This window comes from Acinonyx jubatus, chromosome D2 (assembly GCF_027475565.1).
Source record: "Acinonyx jubatus isolate Ajub_Pintada_27869175 chromosome D2, VMU_Ajub_asm_v1.0, whole genome shotgun sequence".
In the NCBI taxonomy this organism is placed as follows: Eukaryota; Metazoa; Chordata; class Mammalia; order Carnivora; family Felidae; genus Acinonyx; species Acinonyx jubatus.
In genome coordinates this window covers 52,824,961-52,844,771 of record NC_069393.1, presented here as the reverse complement: position 1 = coordinate 52,844,771, position 19,811 = coordinate 52,824,961, and the positions used below count along the sequence as shown (strand labels likewise).

The 19,811-nt window shown below is 42.4% G+C and overlaps 1 protein-coding gene across 10 annotated transcripts in view; it reads right to left on the bottom strand.

Annotated features, from left to right (window-relative positions):
* PLCE1 (phospholipase C epsilon 1) overlaps positions 1-19,811 on the bottom strand; it is a 319,271-nt gene that overhangs the window by 77,452 nt on the left and 222,008 nt on the right. For all 10 annotated transcript variants that reach the window (XR_008292338.1, XM_053207694.1, XM_053207698.1 and 7 more), the window contains 3 exons: positions 17,251-17,509; positions 15,450-15,655; positions 2,723-3,398 (listed from right to left, as the gene is read on the bottom strand). Coding sequence is in view for 9 of the 10 variants with exons in the window: in XM_053207694.1 (XP_053063669.1) it covers positions 2,723-3,398; positions 15,450-15,655; positions 17,251-17,509 (1,141 nt within the window). In the remaining variant the exon portion in view is untranslated. The remainder of the gene's footprint in view (positions 1-2,722; positions 3,399-15,449; positions 15,656-17,250; positions 17,510-19,811) is intronic.

Here is a 19,811-nt window from a genome sequence, read left to right as displayed (position 1 = left end):
TATGGGTTCTCAGCTCTGCCTGCGTAACCTCAAGCCAAAACTCATGACACCAGTCTTTCTCCTACACCTCACATGAAATCTCTCGCAGCTTACTTTCTTTTATTTTCCTGTATTCCTAGGCTGTATTATAAAGGTTACTATTTCTTCTTTTTTTCCCTTTATCTCTTGTAACTATTTCCATTTGATCAAATGCATTTACTAGTACTAAACTACTTCTATTTGAAAGAAGCTTCACACACTCATCACACAAGAAGACTCTGATGTCATGAAAATTACATTCTACATAAGCCCTTTCCAAACTGGGGAGAAAGAAGTACTCTTACAGGGCTGTTAATAGAAGTTTGGAAGAACCCGAGACTGTTCATAAATTTCTTTAACTTACAGGTACATTTACACCCATTTCTTTTGTACCTTAGGACTTCTCAAGAGCCTTAAGTGTGCTAAGAGGTATTATAAATCACCAAGAGGGACATTTAACATGATGCCTATTTGACCTTTTGTTCTTAAAATACCAACTTGGATCTTTTTGATGTTCTCTGAGACAATTTGGGAGATGGGAAAATAATCAGTCGCTGAGTTTGTTTCACGTAACAAAAATCCTGAGTGTCTGTTTCTGAGAAATGTTGCCTTGTCTTCCTGGGCGGCTCATGCAGAACAATGTTTTGAGGCAGACCATCACCTGTTTTCAGAAGTGACCGAAGTAGATGGAGCTGTTGTGCCATTACACCATAACGGCTTGTTCCCATGCAGTGGTGGAGGAGTGGGGGCTGCGGGGAAGGGAGGGGTGCTGCTGTGTGTGCCAACTGGGAAGGGCTGAGTTGGCTCCAGGTCACTTCCTGTCTCTGCTCCAGCCGTGCCTCTTACCTCTTCTGCTGTTTCTGGTCTCAGCTGGTGCCTTCTTCAGCAAAAACTGAAGGCTGCCAGGGTGAATGAGAGACCAAGTACACCCTAGGTGTTCATTCAGCTACTTTATGCTGGAAGATGGGAAAGGAAACAAATGGAGCAAATAAACCACATCGCCAGCCGCTTTGTGACAGTGAGTGTAACTGAGCTCAGAGACTTTGGTTTGTGTCCAGGTTGAATGGATTTGCATGACTGTGGAAAGCTGAGGAATGATTATAATTAAAAATCAACATTTTACCTGGGGCGCCTGGGTGGCTCAGTCGGTTAAGCGTCCGACTTCAGCTCAGGTCATGATCTCACAGTCTGTGAGTTCAAGCCCTGCGTCAGGCTCTGTGCTGACAGCTCAGAGTCCGGAGCCTGCTTCAGATTCTGTGTCTCCCCCCTCTCTGCCCCTCCCATGCTCATGCTCTGTCTCTCTGTCTCTCTCTCTCTCTCAGTAATAAGTAAATGCTAAAAAAAAAAAAAAAAAAAAATTGAAAAGAAATCAACATTTACAATAGCCCCTGAAGACTTCTTTTTTTCCAAGCAGTTGACTGCACTGGACTCTCCCTGTGGAGTGGACAGGAAGCAGGTATCTTGGTTTCCACTTTAAGATGAATTAACTGAAATAGGCTTTGTGCTGTGCAGTATTAGCATAATTGTGTACATAGGCCTATATGCTTATTAATCAATTAATCCATTAGTTGTTCAGGATATGATCTCCACTCATCAGTATTGCATGAATGTGGGTAAAGGAGAAAAAGGGAGCATTATATATATACACATACATACACATATATATGTGCATCTCTACTAGCAGCCCAGGGGAAAATGTCTCTACTTGTCAGAAACATGTTAGGACTGTGAAAAGTACATGAAATCAGTCATTTGAGTAATTTCAGCCATGGTTCTATTTGTTCTGTGACACTAGTAAAAAAAGATTTTTTTTTTTTTTTTTGCCAAAAAAGATGGAAAAGCATAACAAAGAAAAACTGAATGCTTTGATACAGCTCATTTAGAAACGCCATCAATAGAGTTGTGTCCCCTTGTGGCAGGGTTTTCCCGAGCAATCTGCCCTCTGTCTTCCAGGAGTATGCTATTCTGGTCCTTCCGGTCTCTTCTCACACCTCAGCCCAGTGCTGCCGCCACCCTTGGCTGGAGTGTTAAGTACCTGATAATTTTAGGGTTAGTGAGAAACACACTCACTTTAAGCAGCTGACTGTGAGAAGCTGCCTCCTCAGGGCTGTGCCAATATAAACCTGGTGAGGAAGAACTTCATTAAAGCTCAGAGGTGCTACAGTGAGGCAGCAGGACACAGTGAATTAATGCTCCGAGAGTCACCTAGCATATTAGGTGATGGGGCAGGATTTCAATTTCCAAAGTGAAGGTTTCCAATGTATCAGCTGGTCCGTAATTAATAATAAAAGCATTCACACCATAATGCTGTCGATGGAAACTTTGAGTAAGCGAATATGCTTATATTAACTGGTTTCTTTGCTGTGAGAAGTACAATGACCGCAGTCTCTATTTTCATACAAAATGTTAACTGGACCTAATAAAAGCCACACACTATTCTTTATACATAGGAACTGGCATTAATGACTTGACACATATTAACTCAGTTAAACCCCACAGCCACTCTAACAATGGGTATTGTTATCATTCTCATTTTATAGATAAGAAACCAAGGCACAGAAAGGTAAAGTCGAAGGTGCCCTGTATCACTGAGGTAGTAAATGACAGAGGGTGAGAATGAACCCTGGTGGTCCAAGTGTGGCTTCGCAAGATTAATGACTTGAGAATTAGGGGAGTGAGGAGAGAGGGATGGCCACACCCCTACCTGATAGAGGCTGACGTACTGTTTCCGCAGCCACTGCTGCCTCTGGTCAGGGAACTTCCTCATCTTCCTCACGGCTCTCGTGAGTTCCAGCAATCCACTGAAGAGCATCTTAGCTGTGTGCCTGGGTGCCACAAAGTGCAATAATCTATTGTCCGTGGTCTGGAGCCCATAGAGCAGCGTCACGCCAGTCTCTGAGAGAAACATGCTACCCAGTTTGTTCTGAACACACACAGTGTGTATATCGATGCTGGGGTGTCCCATGTACACAGCTTTTGCTGAGAACAGATCCAAGACCCCCTCTGCCAGGCCACTTAGTCCAGCATTGCCCAGTAACGGGAATTTGCCAGGCTCAGACGTGTTACTAAGCACACCGAGTTTTGCTTTAGCATTGGCCAGGGAAGCAGTGGTGGGCTTTGTCCAGGTCAAGGTGCTGTTGTCAGGCTGAAGCTGGAGGAAGCATCGGGCAGAGAGGTGCGTGTCCTGGTCGTAGTGGATGACAGTGGCCCCCTGCAGCAGGAACTGGTGCACATCGGCTCGGATGGACAGCACATACCATGGGATTAGCTCTGTCCCATGGTCAAAGGCTTTCTGTGGCTCTTCTGATCCGTGAGCGTCCCATTCTTTGGATTTCTCAAAGATGTCATTTTCAGAATCTAACAGGTCTCCAATGATAAACCTAATGGAAAAAAATACAAATTTGATCTGTCTTGTAATCAGAAGTGAGAACAACACAAAGCCTTTCGCTGACACTGGACATCATTTTTCACTCCACTGTAAGTTCAAATTAGCATAGGAAATATAAAATGCTAAAGGTCAGAGTAAACTTTTTATAGCTGTATTCTAAAACCATGTATTTAGCAGTATGTCTGACTGTAGGCATAAGGAAAGGAACTACTATAAGTTCTTGTATTTTTAATATCAACAATCTTCATTATGTATTAGTTTCCCCTCTTGTGTCAGGAACTGTTAAATACATTACATACTTTTTTTTTTTGAGAGAGAGAGAGAGAGAGGGAGGGTGGTGAAGGGCAGAGGGAGAGAGAGAGAGAATCTTAAGCAGGCTCCATGCTCAGTGTGGAGCTTGATGTAGGGCTTAATCCCATGACCCTGGGATCATGGCATGAGCTGAAATTAAGAGTCGGGCTCTCAACCGACTGAGCCACCCAGGTGCACTGTTATATACATTTTTGCACTTAATTTGACCTACTTGTGATGTAAGATTTTTTTTTCTTTTTAACCTATGAGGAAGCTGGGCTCAAAAGGGGTAGAATAACTCCCTCCAGATCATCCAGCTCAGAAGAGGCCTACCCAAGGCAGGATTCTGCTCTGACTTGTCAGCCTGGGACCTTCCTCACTAAGTTTGACTGCCTTCTACTTGATCAGAACCAAATGTTGTGACCTGAACACAATGGGGCTAAAATAGGCAGAACAAGACTTACTACGTTGGCCTGAGAAGTGTCTCTGTTAAAAAATAAAATACCATTCGTTCAAAGACACTTGGAAAATACAGCCATGGTGGCTAGATGAACAAGAACAGTTCTCCTTGACTCAACCTTAGATTTTCATTGTGTGTGTGTGTGTGTGTGTGTGTGTGTGTGTGTGTGTATGCTCATGTATGTATACATGTGCACATAAAGGACTTTTCTGCTTGGAAAATTCAGCCATGTTGTCTTCCCTGAGTTGGGAATCTGGATTGTTAGGGCCAGAAGGTTCTAGGGGGAAGGCAAGGGAGACCTTATTGCCTCCTTTCTATAGGGCCACCTTTATAGGAATGTGCCCAAGAGAGACTTGTTCTTTTTGTTTCAAAGCATGAAGAATTGTTATTAAGATCAAGGTTTCTGGGCCCCTGGGTGCTCAGTCAGTTAGGTGGCTGACTCTTGATTTTGGCTCAGGTCATGCTCTCACAGTTCTTGGGATTGAGCCCCGCATCAGGCTCTGTGCTGACAGCATGGAGCCTGCTTGGGAATCTCTCTCTCCCTCTCTCTGCCCTTCCCCTGCTCACACTCTCTCTGTTTCTCTCTGAAAATAAATAGAATTTTAAAAAAAGAATAGAGATTAAAAAAAAAAAAGAAAAGATCAAGGTTTTTGCTGTTTGATCCATAGACATTGCTTGCAAAGTGGTGGATAAAATTGAGAAGGAGCTGGTCCATACATCTCTGGGGAGGAACGTTCCCACTGACTTGAGGCACTTGGGCAGCCTATTGTGACTCCTGGCAGGGCAGGAGCAGTGGCACTGGGCTTCCTGGACTCTTGGTCTAGATCCTGGTCCCTGAGCAAGATCCCATTCCTGCTTTCAAATGGCAGGTTCTTCCTCCTTGCCTCCCATAAGTAGATATTCTTTTTTTTTTTTTTCCAATATATGAAATTTATTGTCAAATTGGTTTCCATACAACACCCAGTGCTCATCCCAAAAGGTGCCTTCCTCAATACCCATCATCCACCGCCCCCTCCCTCCCACCCCCCATCAACCCTCAGTTTGTTCTCAGTTTTTAAGAGTCTCTTATGCTTTGGCTCTCTTCCACTCTAACCTCTTTTTTTTTTTTCTTCCCCTCCCCCGTGGGTTTCTGTTAAGTTTCTCAGGATCCACGTTAAGAGTGAAAACATATGGTATCTGTCTTTCTCTGTATGGCTTATTTCACTTAGCATCACACTCTCCAGTTCCATCCATGTTGCTACAAAGGGCCATATTTCATTCTTTCTCATTGCCACGTAGTACTCCATTGTGTATATAAACCACAATTTCTTTATCCATTCATCAGTTGATGGACATTCAGGTTCTAGTAGATATTCTTAAAAAAAGAAAATAAATCTACAAGAGATCTCACAAATCTGATAATCAGAATATCGTCTTCAGATAACACACACTGGAAACACTGGAAACAATCCAAATGTCTAGCAACAATAAAATGTATAAATAAAATTTGGTGGATTCATACAATGTAATGAATTGCACAGCAATGAAAACAAACAGGTAATAGCTAGCGCAATGCAACGACAGGGACATATCTTAAGCAAGACACACAAGAATATATATTGTATAGTTATATTTGTGTAAATGTAAATTTCAAAACCAGGTAAAACTATACTATGTTATTTAGAAATGCACAAGAGGGATATAATTATAAAGAAAAGCAGGAAGTAGTAGTGAATTTTAGTCTAGGGGAAAGGGTGACAAAATTGAGAAGGGAAACACACGGTTTCTGGTGCTGGGCAATGTTTCACTGTGGGCGGGAGTTATGCATGCATTGACTTGATTATCCAAATACATTCTTTTTTTTTTTTTTAAGTTTATTTATTTATTTATTTTGAGAGAGAGAGAGAGAGAGTACAAGCGGGGGGAAGGGCAGAGAGAGAGGGGGACAGAGGATCCAAAGAGGGCTTCATGCTGACAGCTTTGAGCCTGATGTGGGCCTCAAACTCACAAACCCTGAGATCACTACCTGAGCTGAAGTCGGATGTTCAACTGACTGAGCCACCCAGGTGCCCCCAAAATACATCCTTTTTTTTTTTTTAACTTTTAACTTTAGAATAACTTTAGATTTGTGGAAAAATTTCAAAAACAGTAGATCCCACATTTGGTTTTCCCTGTTATGATCATCTTATTGGGATGCTATATTTGGCATAATTCATAATCCAATAGTGATTCATTATTATTAATTGAAGTCCATACTCCATAGAGTTCCTTAGTTTCTTTCCCCCCCATGTCCTTTTTCTTTTCCAGGATTTTACTCAGGATACCATATTACATTTAGTTGTCATGCTTCTATAAGGCTCTTCTTATATATGACAGTTTCTTACACTTCCCTTGTTTTTAATGATCTTGACAGTTCTGAGGAGCACTGGTTAGGTATTTTGTAGAATGTCCCTCAATTAGAATTTGCCAGATATTTTTCTCATAATTAGACTGGGGCTATCAGTTCTGGGGAGGAAGCTCACTGGGCTAGAGAGTCCTCCTCACATCACAGCCAGGGAACATACTATTAACATGATTTAACTGTTGATGTTGATCTGACTGAGGTTGTGTTGGTCATGTCCCACTGTAAAGTTATTCTTTATTATTATTTTTAATATAATTTATGGTCAAACTGGCTAACATACAGTGTGTACAGTGTGCTCTTGGTTTTGGGGGTAGATTCCTGTGATTCATCGCTTACATGCAACACCCAGCGCTCATCCCAACAAGCACCCACCTCAATGACATTTTTAAAACTCCTTTCCATATTGTCCTCTTTGGAAGGAAGTCCACATGTACATGTAAGGGGTACAAAGTTATTTTCTACCTCCTCAAGGGCAGAATATCTATATAGGTTTTTTGGAATTCTTCTGCGTGGGAGATTTGTCTCTTCTCTCCCATCTATTTGTTTATCATTTACGTATATGGGTTCATGAATATTTATTTAATATTTTAGTTTATAATCTAATTCTACTTCATTTTGTAGCTTGAGTTGTCCCAGCTTTGGCCATCAGAAGCTTTCTTAGTTGGCTCTTGTATTCCTTTGAAGTTTATTGTACTTCCCTTGTTTGTTTTTAGCACTTCTTTACTTTCCGGTACAACAAAATGCCCCAGGTTCATCTTTTATATTTCCTGCCCTAGCTCTAGGATCAGCCATTTCTCTAAGGAACTTTGCTTTCTTTTATTGAAGAATGTTATTAGAAATCAAGATTTGCGTGCTAGCTGCAAACACACCCTATTTTATGTACTTAAAATTTTTTTTAAATTAAAATCTTTAAAATATTTATTTATTTATTTATTTATTTATTTATTTATTTATTTGGCTAACATACCGTGTATACAGTGTGCTCTTGGTTTTGGAGGTAGATTCCCGTGATTCATCGCTTACATACAACACCTGGTGCTCATCCCTACAAGTGCCCTCCGCAATGCCCATCACCCATTTCCCCCTCTCCCCCAGTGTCCCCCTCCATACCCCGCCCCCCGCCCCATCAACCCTCAGTTTGTTCTCTGTATTTAAGAGTCTCTTATGATTTGCCTCCCTCCCTCTCTGTTTGTAACTATTAAAAAAATTTTTTTTTAATGTTTATTTTTGAGAGAGAGAAAGACAGCATGAGCAGGGGAGGGGCAGAGAGAGAGGGAGACACAGAATCTGAAGCAGGCTCCAGACTTCGAGCTGTCAGCACAGAGCCCAATGTGGGGCTTGAACTCAGGAACCGCGAGATCACGACCTGAGCCAAAGTCAGACGTTTAACTGACTGAGCCACCCAGGCACCCTTTATGTACTTTTCTTAATGTTGCATTTAATGATAAAAAGTGAAGAAAAAAAAGAAAATCCTTTATGTCTAGCCTAGCTTGATTCCTCTGAAACTGCCATCAAGAACAATGGAAAACCAATATTTATTTATGTTCTTGTCTATAATGCTTATGCTCATGCTTCATACACATAGAATGGTAGTTAGGAACATGCCGTCTATAGTCACTGTGGGTTTAATGTTTAGCTCTGCCACCTATCTGCTGTGTGACCTGGTCAAATCATTCAACCTCACTTTACTTATCTGTTAATGGCAAAAAGACAATGCTCATTTCACAGAGCAGGTGAGGCTCAAATAAGAGTACTTGCAAAGAAAGCACTTAGCACTGTGTCTGGCTCAGTAAAGTACACCACTATAATTAAATATAGGAAGACCAAGATTTCATTCTTCCTGCTTCTCCTTTCCCCACCTTCCTTTTCTCTACACTAAATGGGCCCAACTATTGCTCTAGAGGGGTTTTCTTTAGGGCCACATGCAAGCTCTTTTATCTTTTTATTTCCTTTCTCTGGGATCATTTTCACATTCTCCAGGTCACACTTCTGGTTTTTGTTGTTTTTTTAAGAGCAGAAAGGATTCAATTGGTGTCTGTACCCATAAAGTACAACTTATGTTAATTTGGACATGTAACTTCTGATTTTAATTGAGCAAAAGAAATAGTGTCTCCCATATTCCATTTAATTTGAGTTCTGAGCTAAATCAAATATTTTCCAGTGAAAAACTTCAGGTATTACAAAAAACAGCATCTGGGGGTGCCTGGTTAAGCGTCCGACTTCAGCTCAGGTCATGATCTCTCGGTTCATGAGTTCGAGCCCCGTGTTGGACTCTGCGGATGGCTTAGAGCCTGGAGCCTGTTTCGGATTCTGTGTCTCCCTCTCTGTTCCTCCCCTGCTGGTGCTACTGTCTCCCTCTCTCTCAAAAATAAATAAACATTAAAAAAAAAACCACACACACACACAAAAAAACCAGTGTCTGGAAAGAAAACTGTGCAGCTTTTCTGGAGCCTGTTTTCTGCTGCTCAGAGCTAATGTAAACTGGGAACGAGAGACACTGTCTTTCTTAGCATCAGTTTCTATTTTTGAACACAAAAAGGACTAATGCTGAGTGTTAACAGTTACATTACAAAGCCTAAGATAATGCCTAAGAGAAAAGTGACAATTGTTTTGGTAATGAAATAAGTTCATTTCAAGATAGAAACTAGTAGCTTTGTCTCTTAGATCTTACGGTGGATGTTCTGCACTTCTGTGCCTGATTCTCTTAGGAGACAAATCCCTGTGGGTTTACAAGGAGGAGTAGGTGGCATTTAAAGGGTTATTTAGGGACCAAATAACATAATCAAAGATCAAAGATGTGATTTACCAGCAAAGAAGCTACTTTGTCAAACTTAGGTCATATGCCCTAAGAAGAAGACCACGGAGTGAAACAGAAGGAAAGTGTGTATCTGAACCCCCTGGAGAAGTTCCACAGAGTCGGTCAGTTAGAAACCATAAATTGACAGATAAATATTTTTCTAAAGTTCCCTAATGAAAATCTTATATGTGGGGACAAGTGGGCTATTAATCAACTTGGTTAGGCATTTTTAAAAATGTTTATTTATTTATTTTGAGAGAGACAGAGAGAGAGAGCAGGGGAGAGGCAGACAGAGAGGGAGAAATAGAATCCCAAACAGGCCCCACCTTGTCAGCACAGAGCCCAATGCGGGGGCTCTACCTCTCCAAGTATGACATCATGACCTGAGCGAAATCAGGAGTCGGATGCTTAACCGACTGAAGCCACCCAGGCGCCCCAACCTAGTTATGTATTTTCTTAATAACTATTCATTACTTCCTACAATGTTATTATGATTACAGGACCATGATTCATCATGATTTGGAGCCAGCCTGCCTGAGGTTAAATCCTGGCCCTGGGAGGTATAAGATCCTGAGTAAAACGGAACTATTGTGAGGATTACATAATGTGATATATGTGAAATATTCAGGACAGTGTTTGCTCAAATGTAGGCTCTTAATAAATAACAGCATGTTAAATATTACTAATATTATTATTGTCCGGATTACATGTGCAAAGTCAATATTCTAGAATGTAACCACCAAACAAACATTGCTTCACTGTGGAAATGGTGTCCAAATTTCAAGCTGGGATTCAAGTGATAAACTAGCTTGAATTGAATGTCGTGCAGACAGTGGGAAATGGCTTTCTTTGCTATAGGTCACAGAAGTAGGACTGGTCTTGGGTGCTGGCTGAGGAGACAGGAAGAGAGAGAGAGAGACAGAGAGGGTCCCAGGTATGCCCAGCAAAGCCAGGGGTGGTGTAGAGGAGACCATGTTAGGGTCTGGGCTGGCCTGAAGCAGTCAACTATATGTGAAGGATGTTATGAGGTGGGTGTTTGTAAGACTGAGACTGGTCTATACCATCTTCTGTGGAGAATAACTGGTTTCCTGTCATTTTATTATTTTGTGCCTGCACATTGAGAGTGTGTGTGTGAGTGAGTGTGTGTGTGTGTGTATATGTGTGTGTGTGTATATGTGTGTGTGTGTGTGTGTGTTTCTCAGATACTGTACTTCCTTCTGCTCAGCTTTCTTATTTTCTATCCCTGTGGGATTGGATAATCTTCCAGGCAAGTCTCAAGGAGGCAGTTGGAGTAGGAGGGCACAGAATTCAGCTCTCTCCAGTAAGGAAGGGGAGCATGACTGAGGGGTGGTCCTAAAATGGTGACTGCTGCCAAGTGCCCACACCTAAGTGTCAGGCCCCCAGATGCCCTGGCTTTGCACTGAAGGGTGTGATGGCAGCCATGCCCCGATAACCCCATCTATGTGGCATTTACAGTGTAAAAGTGCTTATCTCACAAAATCCTTACAACAGCTCTATAAAGCAGTATGGCCATCCCTATTTTAGATGACAAAACCAAGGCTTAGTGAGATGAAGTCACCTATCCAGGTGACATAAATAGAGAGTGCTGGCAATGTGACTGCAAAATTTGAGTTCTTAATCATCTGAAGCAGTCTCCATTCTAAGGTTCTGTCTGAACTCATTATCTACTTATATCCAATTTCTTCAAATGTACAAATTCTTCTTAAGCTGTGGCATCTTTTTTTTTTTAATATTTATTTTTGAGAGAGAGAGAGAGAGAGAGAGAGAGAGACAGAGTGTGAGCAGGGAAGGGGCAGAGAGAGAGGGAGACACAGAATCTGAAGCAGGCTCCAGGCTCTGAGCTGTCAGTGCAGAGCCCGACATGGGGCTCAAACTCATGAGCTGTGAGATTATGACCTGAGCCAGTCAGCTGCCCAACTGACTGAGCCACCCAGGTGCCCCTGCAGCATCTTTTTTTTTTTAACTTTTTTTTAAATGTTTATTTATTTTTGAGAGACAGAGAATGAGCAGGGGAGGGGCAGAAGGAGAGGGAGACACAGAATCTGAAGCAGGCTCCAGGCTCTGAGAGTCAGCACAGAGCCTGACATGGGGCTTGAACCCACAAACTGTGAGATCATGACCTGAGCCGAAGTCAGACTCAACCGACTGAGCCACCTAGGCACCCCTAAGCTGCAGCATCTTAAAGAGGGGCAACAATATTAAGACCTTGCAGCTCCTATATGACTACACACTCTTCTTACACATCTTACGAGAGAGAGAGAGAGAGAGAGAGAGAGAATCTTAAGCAGGCTTCACATTCAGGAAGGAGTCCGATGTGGGGCTCAATCCCACAACTCTAGGATCATGACCTGAACCAAAATCAAGAGTCATATTCTCAACCGACCAAGCCACCCAGGCTCCTCACATCTTAATATTCTTAATTTCCATTTTCCTGCAATGGTATCACATGCTTCTCTTATGCCTCCATGACTTACACATACTCACACAGACAAAACTCTTTATTCTCCGTGCTGGTAAATTAAAAAAAAAATCATCACTTTTTAAAATTTTATTTTATTTTAGAGAGAGAGAGAATGTGAGCAGGGGAGAGGGGCAGAGGGAGAGAGAGAGAGAGAGGGAGAGAGAATCTTAAGAATCTCCACACTCAGGATGGAGCCTGATATGGACTCAATCCCATGATCCTGGGATCATGACCTGAGCCAAAATCAAGCCAAAATCAGCTCAACTGACTGAACCATCTAGGCACCCCAAAAAGTCTTTATTAATGAGTTTTATAGGTTGTATAAAATATAACTGGAGTGTTTTTATAATTCAGATGTTCCCAATCTATAGGAACTAGAAATAAAAAGAAGCTGAGGTTAGCCCCTCTACAGTAACAAGAAATGCCTTGAACACTGCAGGAGAAAAGATCCTGTCTTGTACTGAAAATGTGGTCAGGCTTATGCCCCAGCTCTGTAGGCATCATATGGGCAAGTGACTCCATGGGCATCACTTCTTCATCTGTACAGGGGAGTTGGATGAGTTGACCCTAAAATTCCACTGACCTTTTGAGATTCTCTAAACCCTATTCCTTTCCTGCTGAGGACTTGAACTTTTTATAATCACTTTCCTGGGGTTTCCGTGAGTGCTTCAAATGGGTTTTCTGGCAGGAGTAGCTGGGAGATTTGAGAAAAATTATAAGAGAACTCTGCAGGCTGGGAGAAGCAATGACCATGAGATTGTCCTTTCTTTCTTTGATGTAAGTTTCACAGAGTTGATGGCTGCCACAGGAACAGGGCTAAAGGTTTATAGAGTCTTTGTTTCGGCCAAATCAACAACAAAGCATGGTTCCTATGGGTTTTGGGACCTGGAAACCCCTTTGCTACACACATCCCTGTGCTGGAAATTATAACACGGGGCTCTGGTTCAGGAATAGGTTCCCCAGGCCTGGCAGATGGTCCCAGGAACAGTGCTTGCTGATTTGGGTTCAGTGAATTCTATTAAATACCCCCACCCCCGGTTTTTGTGTTTGCTGGTTCTTTTCAGAGGAGCAGCCACTTGGGGTAAAACAAACTATTTCTGGTACTGAGTGACCTAGCTTTTAATGTGATTTTAACATGGCTTCACAGGATATTTGCATTTTTGTGATTTTTTTCCCCTTCTAAGACTGCTTACCAGTAAAGGCTGGAAAATGGGAAGTGAAAGAACAACATTCTTGGGATGTAGATGATAAAATGATTAGAAAGGGGACAAGAGAATAAGTAGAAAATTGGGAATGAAAATTTCTGGAAAAGTAGTTGGATGAAATAAGAAATGTATTACTTGAAGGAACTCCAGGCCAGAAAAACCATCAAAAAGATGTTAAGGGAAACTCAGAGGCTAAGTCTCTAAGGCTCAATCAAAGGCAGCGTTCCTAAAAGTAGTTTAGAAAGGTTGACATCTTTAAGTGACACCTCCCACCCTTCCCCACATTGCCCCAAGAGAAGGTTGTTATAAAGAAGAGCCATCTGAAATTCATTATTTTATCTATTCAGGGATGATGTATCTCTCCTAGTAGGGTGTAACAAAGGAAAAGGCATGCTTCTTCTCTAAATCATCTGTCTGATTTTTCTTATAAATACCGTGAAACTTATCATGGATCATGACTGTTTCTTTCTTTTGGTCACTAAGAATTCTCAGAACAAAATTTAGTCACTGTAAAGACTGGATAGTACACACTTGATTATGTTTTACTTTTTCCTATCCTATTTCTCTTTTCCCTTAATATCATCAATTATTTATATTTATTCACTTTTTATTGTTTATTTATTTATTTTGAGAGAGAGAAAGAGCCGGGGGGGGGGGGTGGAGAGAGAGGAAAAGAGAGAGAGGGAATCCCAAACAGGTTCCTTGCTATCAGTACAGAGCCCAACATGGGGCTTGATCCCACAAACCATAAGATAATGACTTGAACCAAAAGCAAGAGTCAGATGCTTAACTGACTGAGCCACCCAGGTGCCCTTATTTATATTTATTCTTATAAGCATCTACAAAATCTTTTGTGAAAGGAGTTTAGTATATACCTAGATACCTATAAACACAGATAGGCAAGTAAAGGCAGATATAGATTAAGGACTTAAATGGCTATGAGATGCTTCCTGTGCAGACATGTGTTTATTTATCAACGGTCTTCTCTCTGCATATACATTGCTACTAATGTCGGCAACAGTTAGTGAGAAAACTTTCAAATAATCTTTGATTTGAGATAATTAAAAAACAAAAAACAACTGGTAGAAGCTACTTGTGAGACATTTGAGCTTTAGGGCCCAGACACTGTGGTAAGATTATTCTTTGAGCACTTGGGTCCTTTGGAGGAATCTGGAATACAGGTTTATCTCCTTAAAACATAACAGCATTAGAGATTCAGGCACAAAGCATTCATTTCTATGTTCACAACAGATTCTAAGGATTTAGCTCTATAAATCCAAAGAAATTATTTTCTGAAAACACTGTTGCCCTTCCCAGTATAGGCTCACACACACAGAGACAACCAGAAAAGGCTTTGCAAAACAAACTACAAGGTCTTACAAATGCACACAATTGTGCATAAGGACTCAAAGACAACTGCAAGGTATGACTCATGAATACTGACTACAGATAAAATCTTTCATGGCAAAGATGTCAAAGCCAGTAGACAGGTTTTAGATGGCGCTAGAGGATTCCTCTAGCTGGACCAGGCTCTGCCATTTGAGTTAGACTTTCCCATGAACAAATGGCCTTGAAGAGGCATAATATATGCCCCAAGACCACTGATTTCTGAACTTGTCATGTAGTTGTGGGTACACATGTCTAGGTAGGCAGCAACGGCTGTAGATAAACAAGCAATTGAACAACTGAACAGTTTTAAAGCTACAGATGCCACCTTGCAGAACCGTGTTTCTGGAAGTGAGATCTCTCTCTTTTAAAAATGTTTATTTATTCTTGAGAGAGAGAGGGAGAGAGCAAGTGAGCAGGGGAGGGGCAGAGAGCAAGGGAGACAGAGGATCCCAAGCAGGCTCCAGGCTCTGAGTTGTCAGCACAGAGCCTATGTGGGACTTGAACCCATGGACCATGAGATCACTTCAGCCAAAATCAGACGCTTAACCAACTGAGCCACCCAGGCACCCAGAAATGAGATCTTTAAACAACCTGACTTACAATCACCCAGAGGCTTAGGGGAGCTCCTAAAAAGACTGATTTCAGGGTGTCACTCCAGCCCTAATAAATCAGTGAATTTGACTTAAAAATATATTAATGCTTGTCCCCGTGCCCCACCCCATGATCAATAACAATTATTTTTTACAGAAGCTATGAAATTAATAAATACCATGGTTCTAATCCTAAAACTTTATTTGTTGAATTTTTAGAAATGACAGGATAGCTCTAGCTTATTCTTTTTAAAGAGATAACAGGTGGCAAGAAGTTAAATTATGAGCGGTAAGTCTAGAACAAAGCAGCCAAGTTAGAAAGGAAAATTCAAATTCAGAATTGGTAGAGTCGTGGTGGGGTTTTGTTAGGAGTCCACCTAACACCAAACTGAGATAGGAGAAAGGAAAAAAAATGAGCATCTCTCTTTTTACAGTGTAGAACTTACTGCCATCGGGCTTTATCCCTTAAGGAATTTTTCCTGGAGCCGTTTCCTTCACTGGGGCTGTCCTCCTCCTCGGCCTCCAGACTTCGGCTGCAGCTCCTGATGATCTGAAAGATGCTGTTGACTGTGGACTCCTTCTCCGAATTCTTTAAGCCATTATGTCCCACTCGTTGTAAGAAATTATCTTGTCCACTGTAATCGGCTACAAACTACAGAAAAACATACCAAGAATTTGTTACTGCAACTTCATGTACTGTGTCTTAAATAAAAGACTTGGGTAGGGAAAGAAAAGCACAACAGCCATAAATAATGGCACTTATGCCTATTTCTTATTGAAAGAAAAAGAAAGAGCCTCCAGGAAAAACATTTTTTCGTTTCACCACATGAGCTATCGGAACTCTTGTTTCCACTAAGACAATTTTAGTTCCTGTAGGAATCAACGCTCCGTTTCAAATTTACAACACAAAAAGCAGCATTATTTCAAGGCTCCCGAGGGAGAAGATTAGCCCTACTTTGCCGAGGAAAGGTAGGGTTGTTTTCTCCTGGCAGAGAGAATTGAGAAAAACCATGACAGAAGTCCATTCTTCTATGGAACCAGATAACATTCCTGGGGCCCAAGGGAAACACAGAGAAAGAATGATGTTTGCTTTATTTCCCATATATCCTATGGCAGCACAGAGGTTTCCTGGAGGTTTTAAAGCTCTTATACTTTGTATTCATGATCAGGAAGTTTCTCCCATCAGAGGTAAGCGCTCCAGCTGCACCACTGGATGTGGCATCCTCTGCGTCTAAGACATCCTCTGCGTTTAAGCTGGTGTGGGTGTGCTAGGGAGGGCTTGTGTTAAGGTTCCTCCTCCATTTACTGCACTTTCATCTTCCCTCATAAGCCAGAGAGATGCAAGCTGGTAGTGTTACCTGTGCCTGTCAGGGGCTCTTAAGTCTCCCTGATACCAGGTGATGCCTGGTTCCCAGGTGACACAGAGGAGGCTGAAGTTTTAGGAGTCTTCTCACGGCCACCGAGAAGGGGTGTATGTGAGTGTGTGTGTGTGTGTGTGTGTGTGTGTGTGTGTGTGTGAAAGGTCAGTAGTGTTGCTGTTGCCATGGTGACAATGATCCTAGATTTGGGTTTGAAACTGACAGCTATGGACTCCTCAAAATTCTTGGTAAAGTTCTCCCAATTCAGTCTCTTCTTTCATTTCTAAACACCATCTAGGGCGGCTTCCTTATTTTCTTCAAGTTTCTCCGAGCCATTTCTCTCCAATGCCCGATACCCTGAGTCAAAGCTCACAAGGTCCTCTCCCCTCTGGGAGTCAGGAACAAGAAGCCACGGGCCTGGGAGAGCCGAGACAGGAGACAGCCGTGATCAGAGCCTGGAGCTCGTCTTTACATGAGACGCCAGCTTCTCCAGGGTCCTCCCGCAGAGGAGGAAAGCAAGGCAGCGTTGACCTCCCGCCATGTTTTCTTTCTCTGATTCAGAAAACTTACTACTCTTGCTTGACTTCTCTTATCCTCTGCATACAGACATTCCCACCCAATGAGAGAAGAAAACCCCATCATCCCTTAAAAAAAATCAGAGAACAGCACCCATTTTCACTGGTACTTACACACTGCTCCATTCAAGCTAATTTAACAAGAAGAAGCCCCAAACAGTGCTAGCCAGCATTTTTTTCTCAGGAATTTCCAAGGACCTGTTACCCAGCACAACAGTGACAACGGATTAGCCTAGGCTCAGCAGGTTCTTTCTTGGCCTTAGTGAGTGAGGAGCCAGGCAGCAATGAAGACTTCAGATTTTGAAAGGACTCACCTCTAGAGTTTCTTCTTGGGAATTGTACCTCGGGCAAAGCTTCATGAGGCCGGAGGCTCCGTCCAGTACTTCACAGAGCTCCTTCAGAAACACGCCACAGAACGGAACCACCTTACAGCCAGGTATGTGCAGAGCCCGCGTGACCACCTTCTTGTACTCGCAGGAAGATTCGTGCTGAGCCATGGCATCCTTCAGGCTCCTCATGGTCTCTAGGTCAGACTGGTCCATAAACTGCCACATTTTTAAAACTTTTCTTGACCTATTGTAAGTAAATGATGTTTTTTGAGACTGAAGGAGAAATAATATCGTTTGTAGTATATAGCCCAAGCTCCATGCAAATTTATTCTTTTTGCCTCAGTTTTCACTGTTTCGATATTTATTTAGGACTCCTATCTCCACCTACTTCCCCAAATGAGGTATTACTTTTAATTAAACATTGAAACACAAAATTAAATAGGAAAGATACAAATAACACATGTTATTTGTGGAAGGAGTTAATTTTGGAAGGTGGGCATAAAACTAGGTTTGAATTTTTCTGGCAGCTATAGCCGAAAGGGAAACCTAGTGGGTCGTATGGTTTGTACAGATATTTATGGAGGACTATCTGCAGAAAATATGGTGCGTCCACTCCTCTTGATATTTAAAATGTTATCCTTGGATTAGGCCAGTTTCTCAGTAAAATACATGAAATCTGTTTTGGTCTCTTTTATAGAACTGCTTTTACTAAATCCAGCTTTGACGTTAAGCCACGGGTTATCCTAAGGGACATGATCTTAAAATACTATTTGCATAACAGGATGTTAGATGGGACTCTTCCTATGATGAACTTGCTGCTGACAACAACAGGTGACATTGTACCCCACTTCCTAAAGAGAGGCACCAGCTCATCACAAGGGTACCCCAACAGCTTTGCCCTCTGTGGTATATAACCGTCCATCATGCCAGGCCGAATTGGCTCTGAGCAGCCAGGTAGGGAATATTTCTTTGGATAGAGTTGCCAGAGCCCTCTATATGTGAGAAGGAGGAGGACCATCCCAGGGCAGGGGCTTCAAGTGAACTCCATGGAGAGGCTGACCTTTGCCCTGAGTTTGTTGATCACTTAGCCTGGTGTGTGACTCCTGCCTGGAAAAGTCTAAAGATGACAGGCTGCGTAGGGCTGCCCAAAGGTTCCTGTGGGCCTGTCCTGCATTTGCAGAATCTGGGAGGGCAAAACACTATGTGTTTCCTGTGAGTCTGTAAGGGCCACCGTGAGGGGCAGTTCCACGTGTCCACGTGGCTGCCCAAGGAGGAATCCCAGCAGAAAGAGTCTGCGAGGACAGGGTTTCCAGAGCTGGATCCTGGGGACTGAGTGCGCCTTGCTCCTCGCTGGCTAATGGTGCAGTGAGAGGTACCTACAGGGCAGCAGGTGGGGGAATGTAGGAGGAGTGACTGGGGAGGAACCCTAAAAGCACACCTGTCTTTGGGAGCACCTAGGCCAGATTATAACTGTCCCCATCAAGGGAGACCTTTGCTTCCTTTACCCCATCTCCCTTCCTCTTTCTTCTCCTGTCCACTTTTTCTGCAAGGACCCCGAGCTGGAGTGAGAAAAGATAAACCCCGTTCTCCTGCTCCACTGCAGGTTTCTGAGATTTGTTGGGCTGCGAAATGTGGGGAAAAGGTGACGCTTTAAACCAAAGGTGAGGTTGAAATTTTGATTTATATCAGACTGGATTAAAAAATCACTATGCCCAAGAGAAGACATTCAAAGGACATAGAGAAGTACAACATGACAAACCCCATGCACCAACCTCTCCATTTAAAAAATAAAACATTGGGCTCAGCTCAGGTCATGATCTCACAGTTCATGAGTCCTAACCTGACATCGGGCACTCTGCTTTAAGCACGGAGCCTGCTTTGGATTCGGTGTCTCCCTCTCTCTCTGCCCCTCCCCTGCTCACTCTCTCTCTCTCAAAAATAAACATTAAAAACAAAACATTAATAATGTGGTTGAGACCTCAGTGGGCTCCTCCAGGAACACATACTCCTCTTTCCCTCACCAAAAGGGACCACAAAGGGGACCAGTGTTCTCGTTCCCTTACAATTGTGTATGCTTCCCCAACATAGGTATAGATCACCCAGCAGTTTGTAGGGATGTGTGAGTGCTTTTAAACTTTATATAAATGGTGTCACACATTAGGTACTCAGGCATCCTGCTTTTCTTGCACAGCTGTGTGTTTCTGAGATTTATTCATGCTCATGAGCAAAGGAGAATGAGACAAGTTATTGACCCCATCAGTGACTGGGAAAGCTATAGGACCTCCCAAGGTATGACCCAGAGCAGGGGGCAGGGAAAGTCAGTCAGGCAGGTTTGAACGACAGTGAGATCAGGAAACTAAAATTGTTTCCTGATTCCACCCCACTGAGTCCAGCCTGCCCTATACCTGGTTTCTTATAAGGTGGTAAGAATCCCTTTTGGGGCATGAAATGGAAGTGTGAATAAACTAAGTGAATAAATGAGTGAGACACAGTTGTCATTATTTAATCGCCCTTGTTTCTGTGAGTGACAGTAGTCACAGTACATT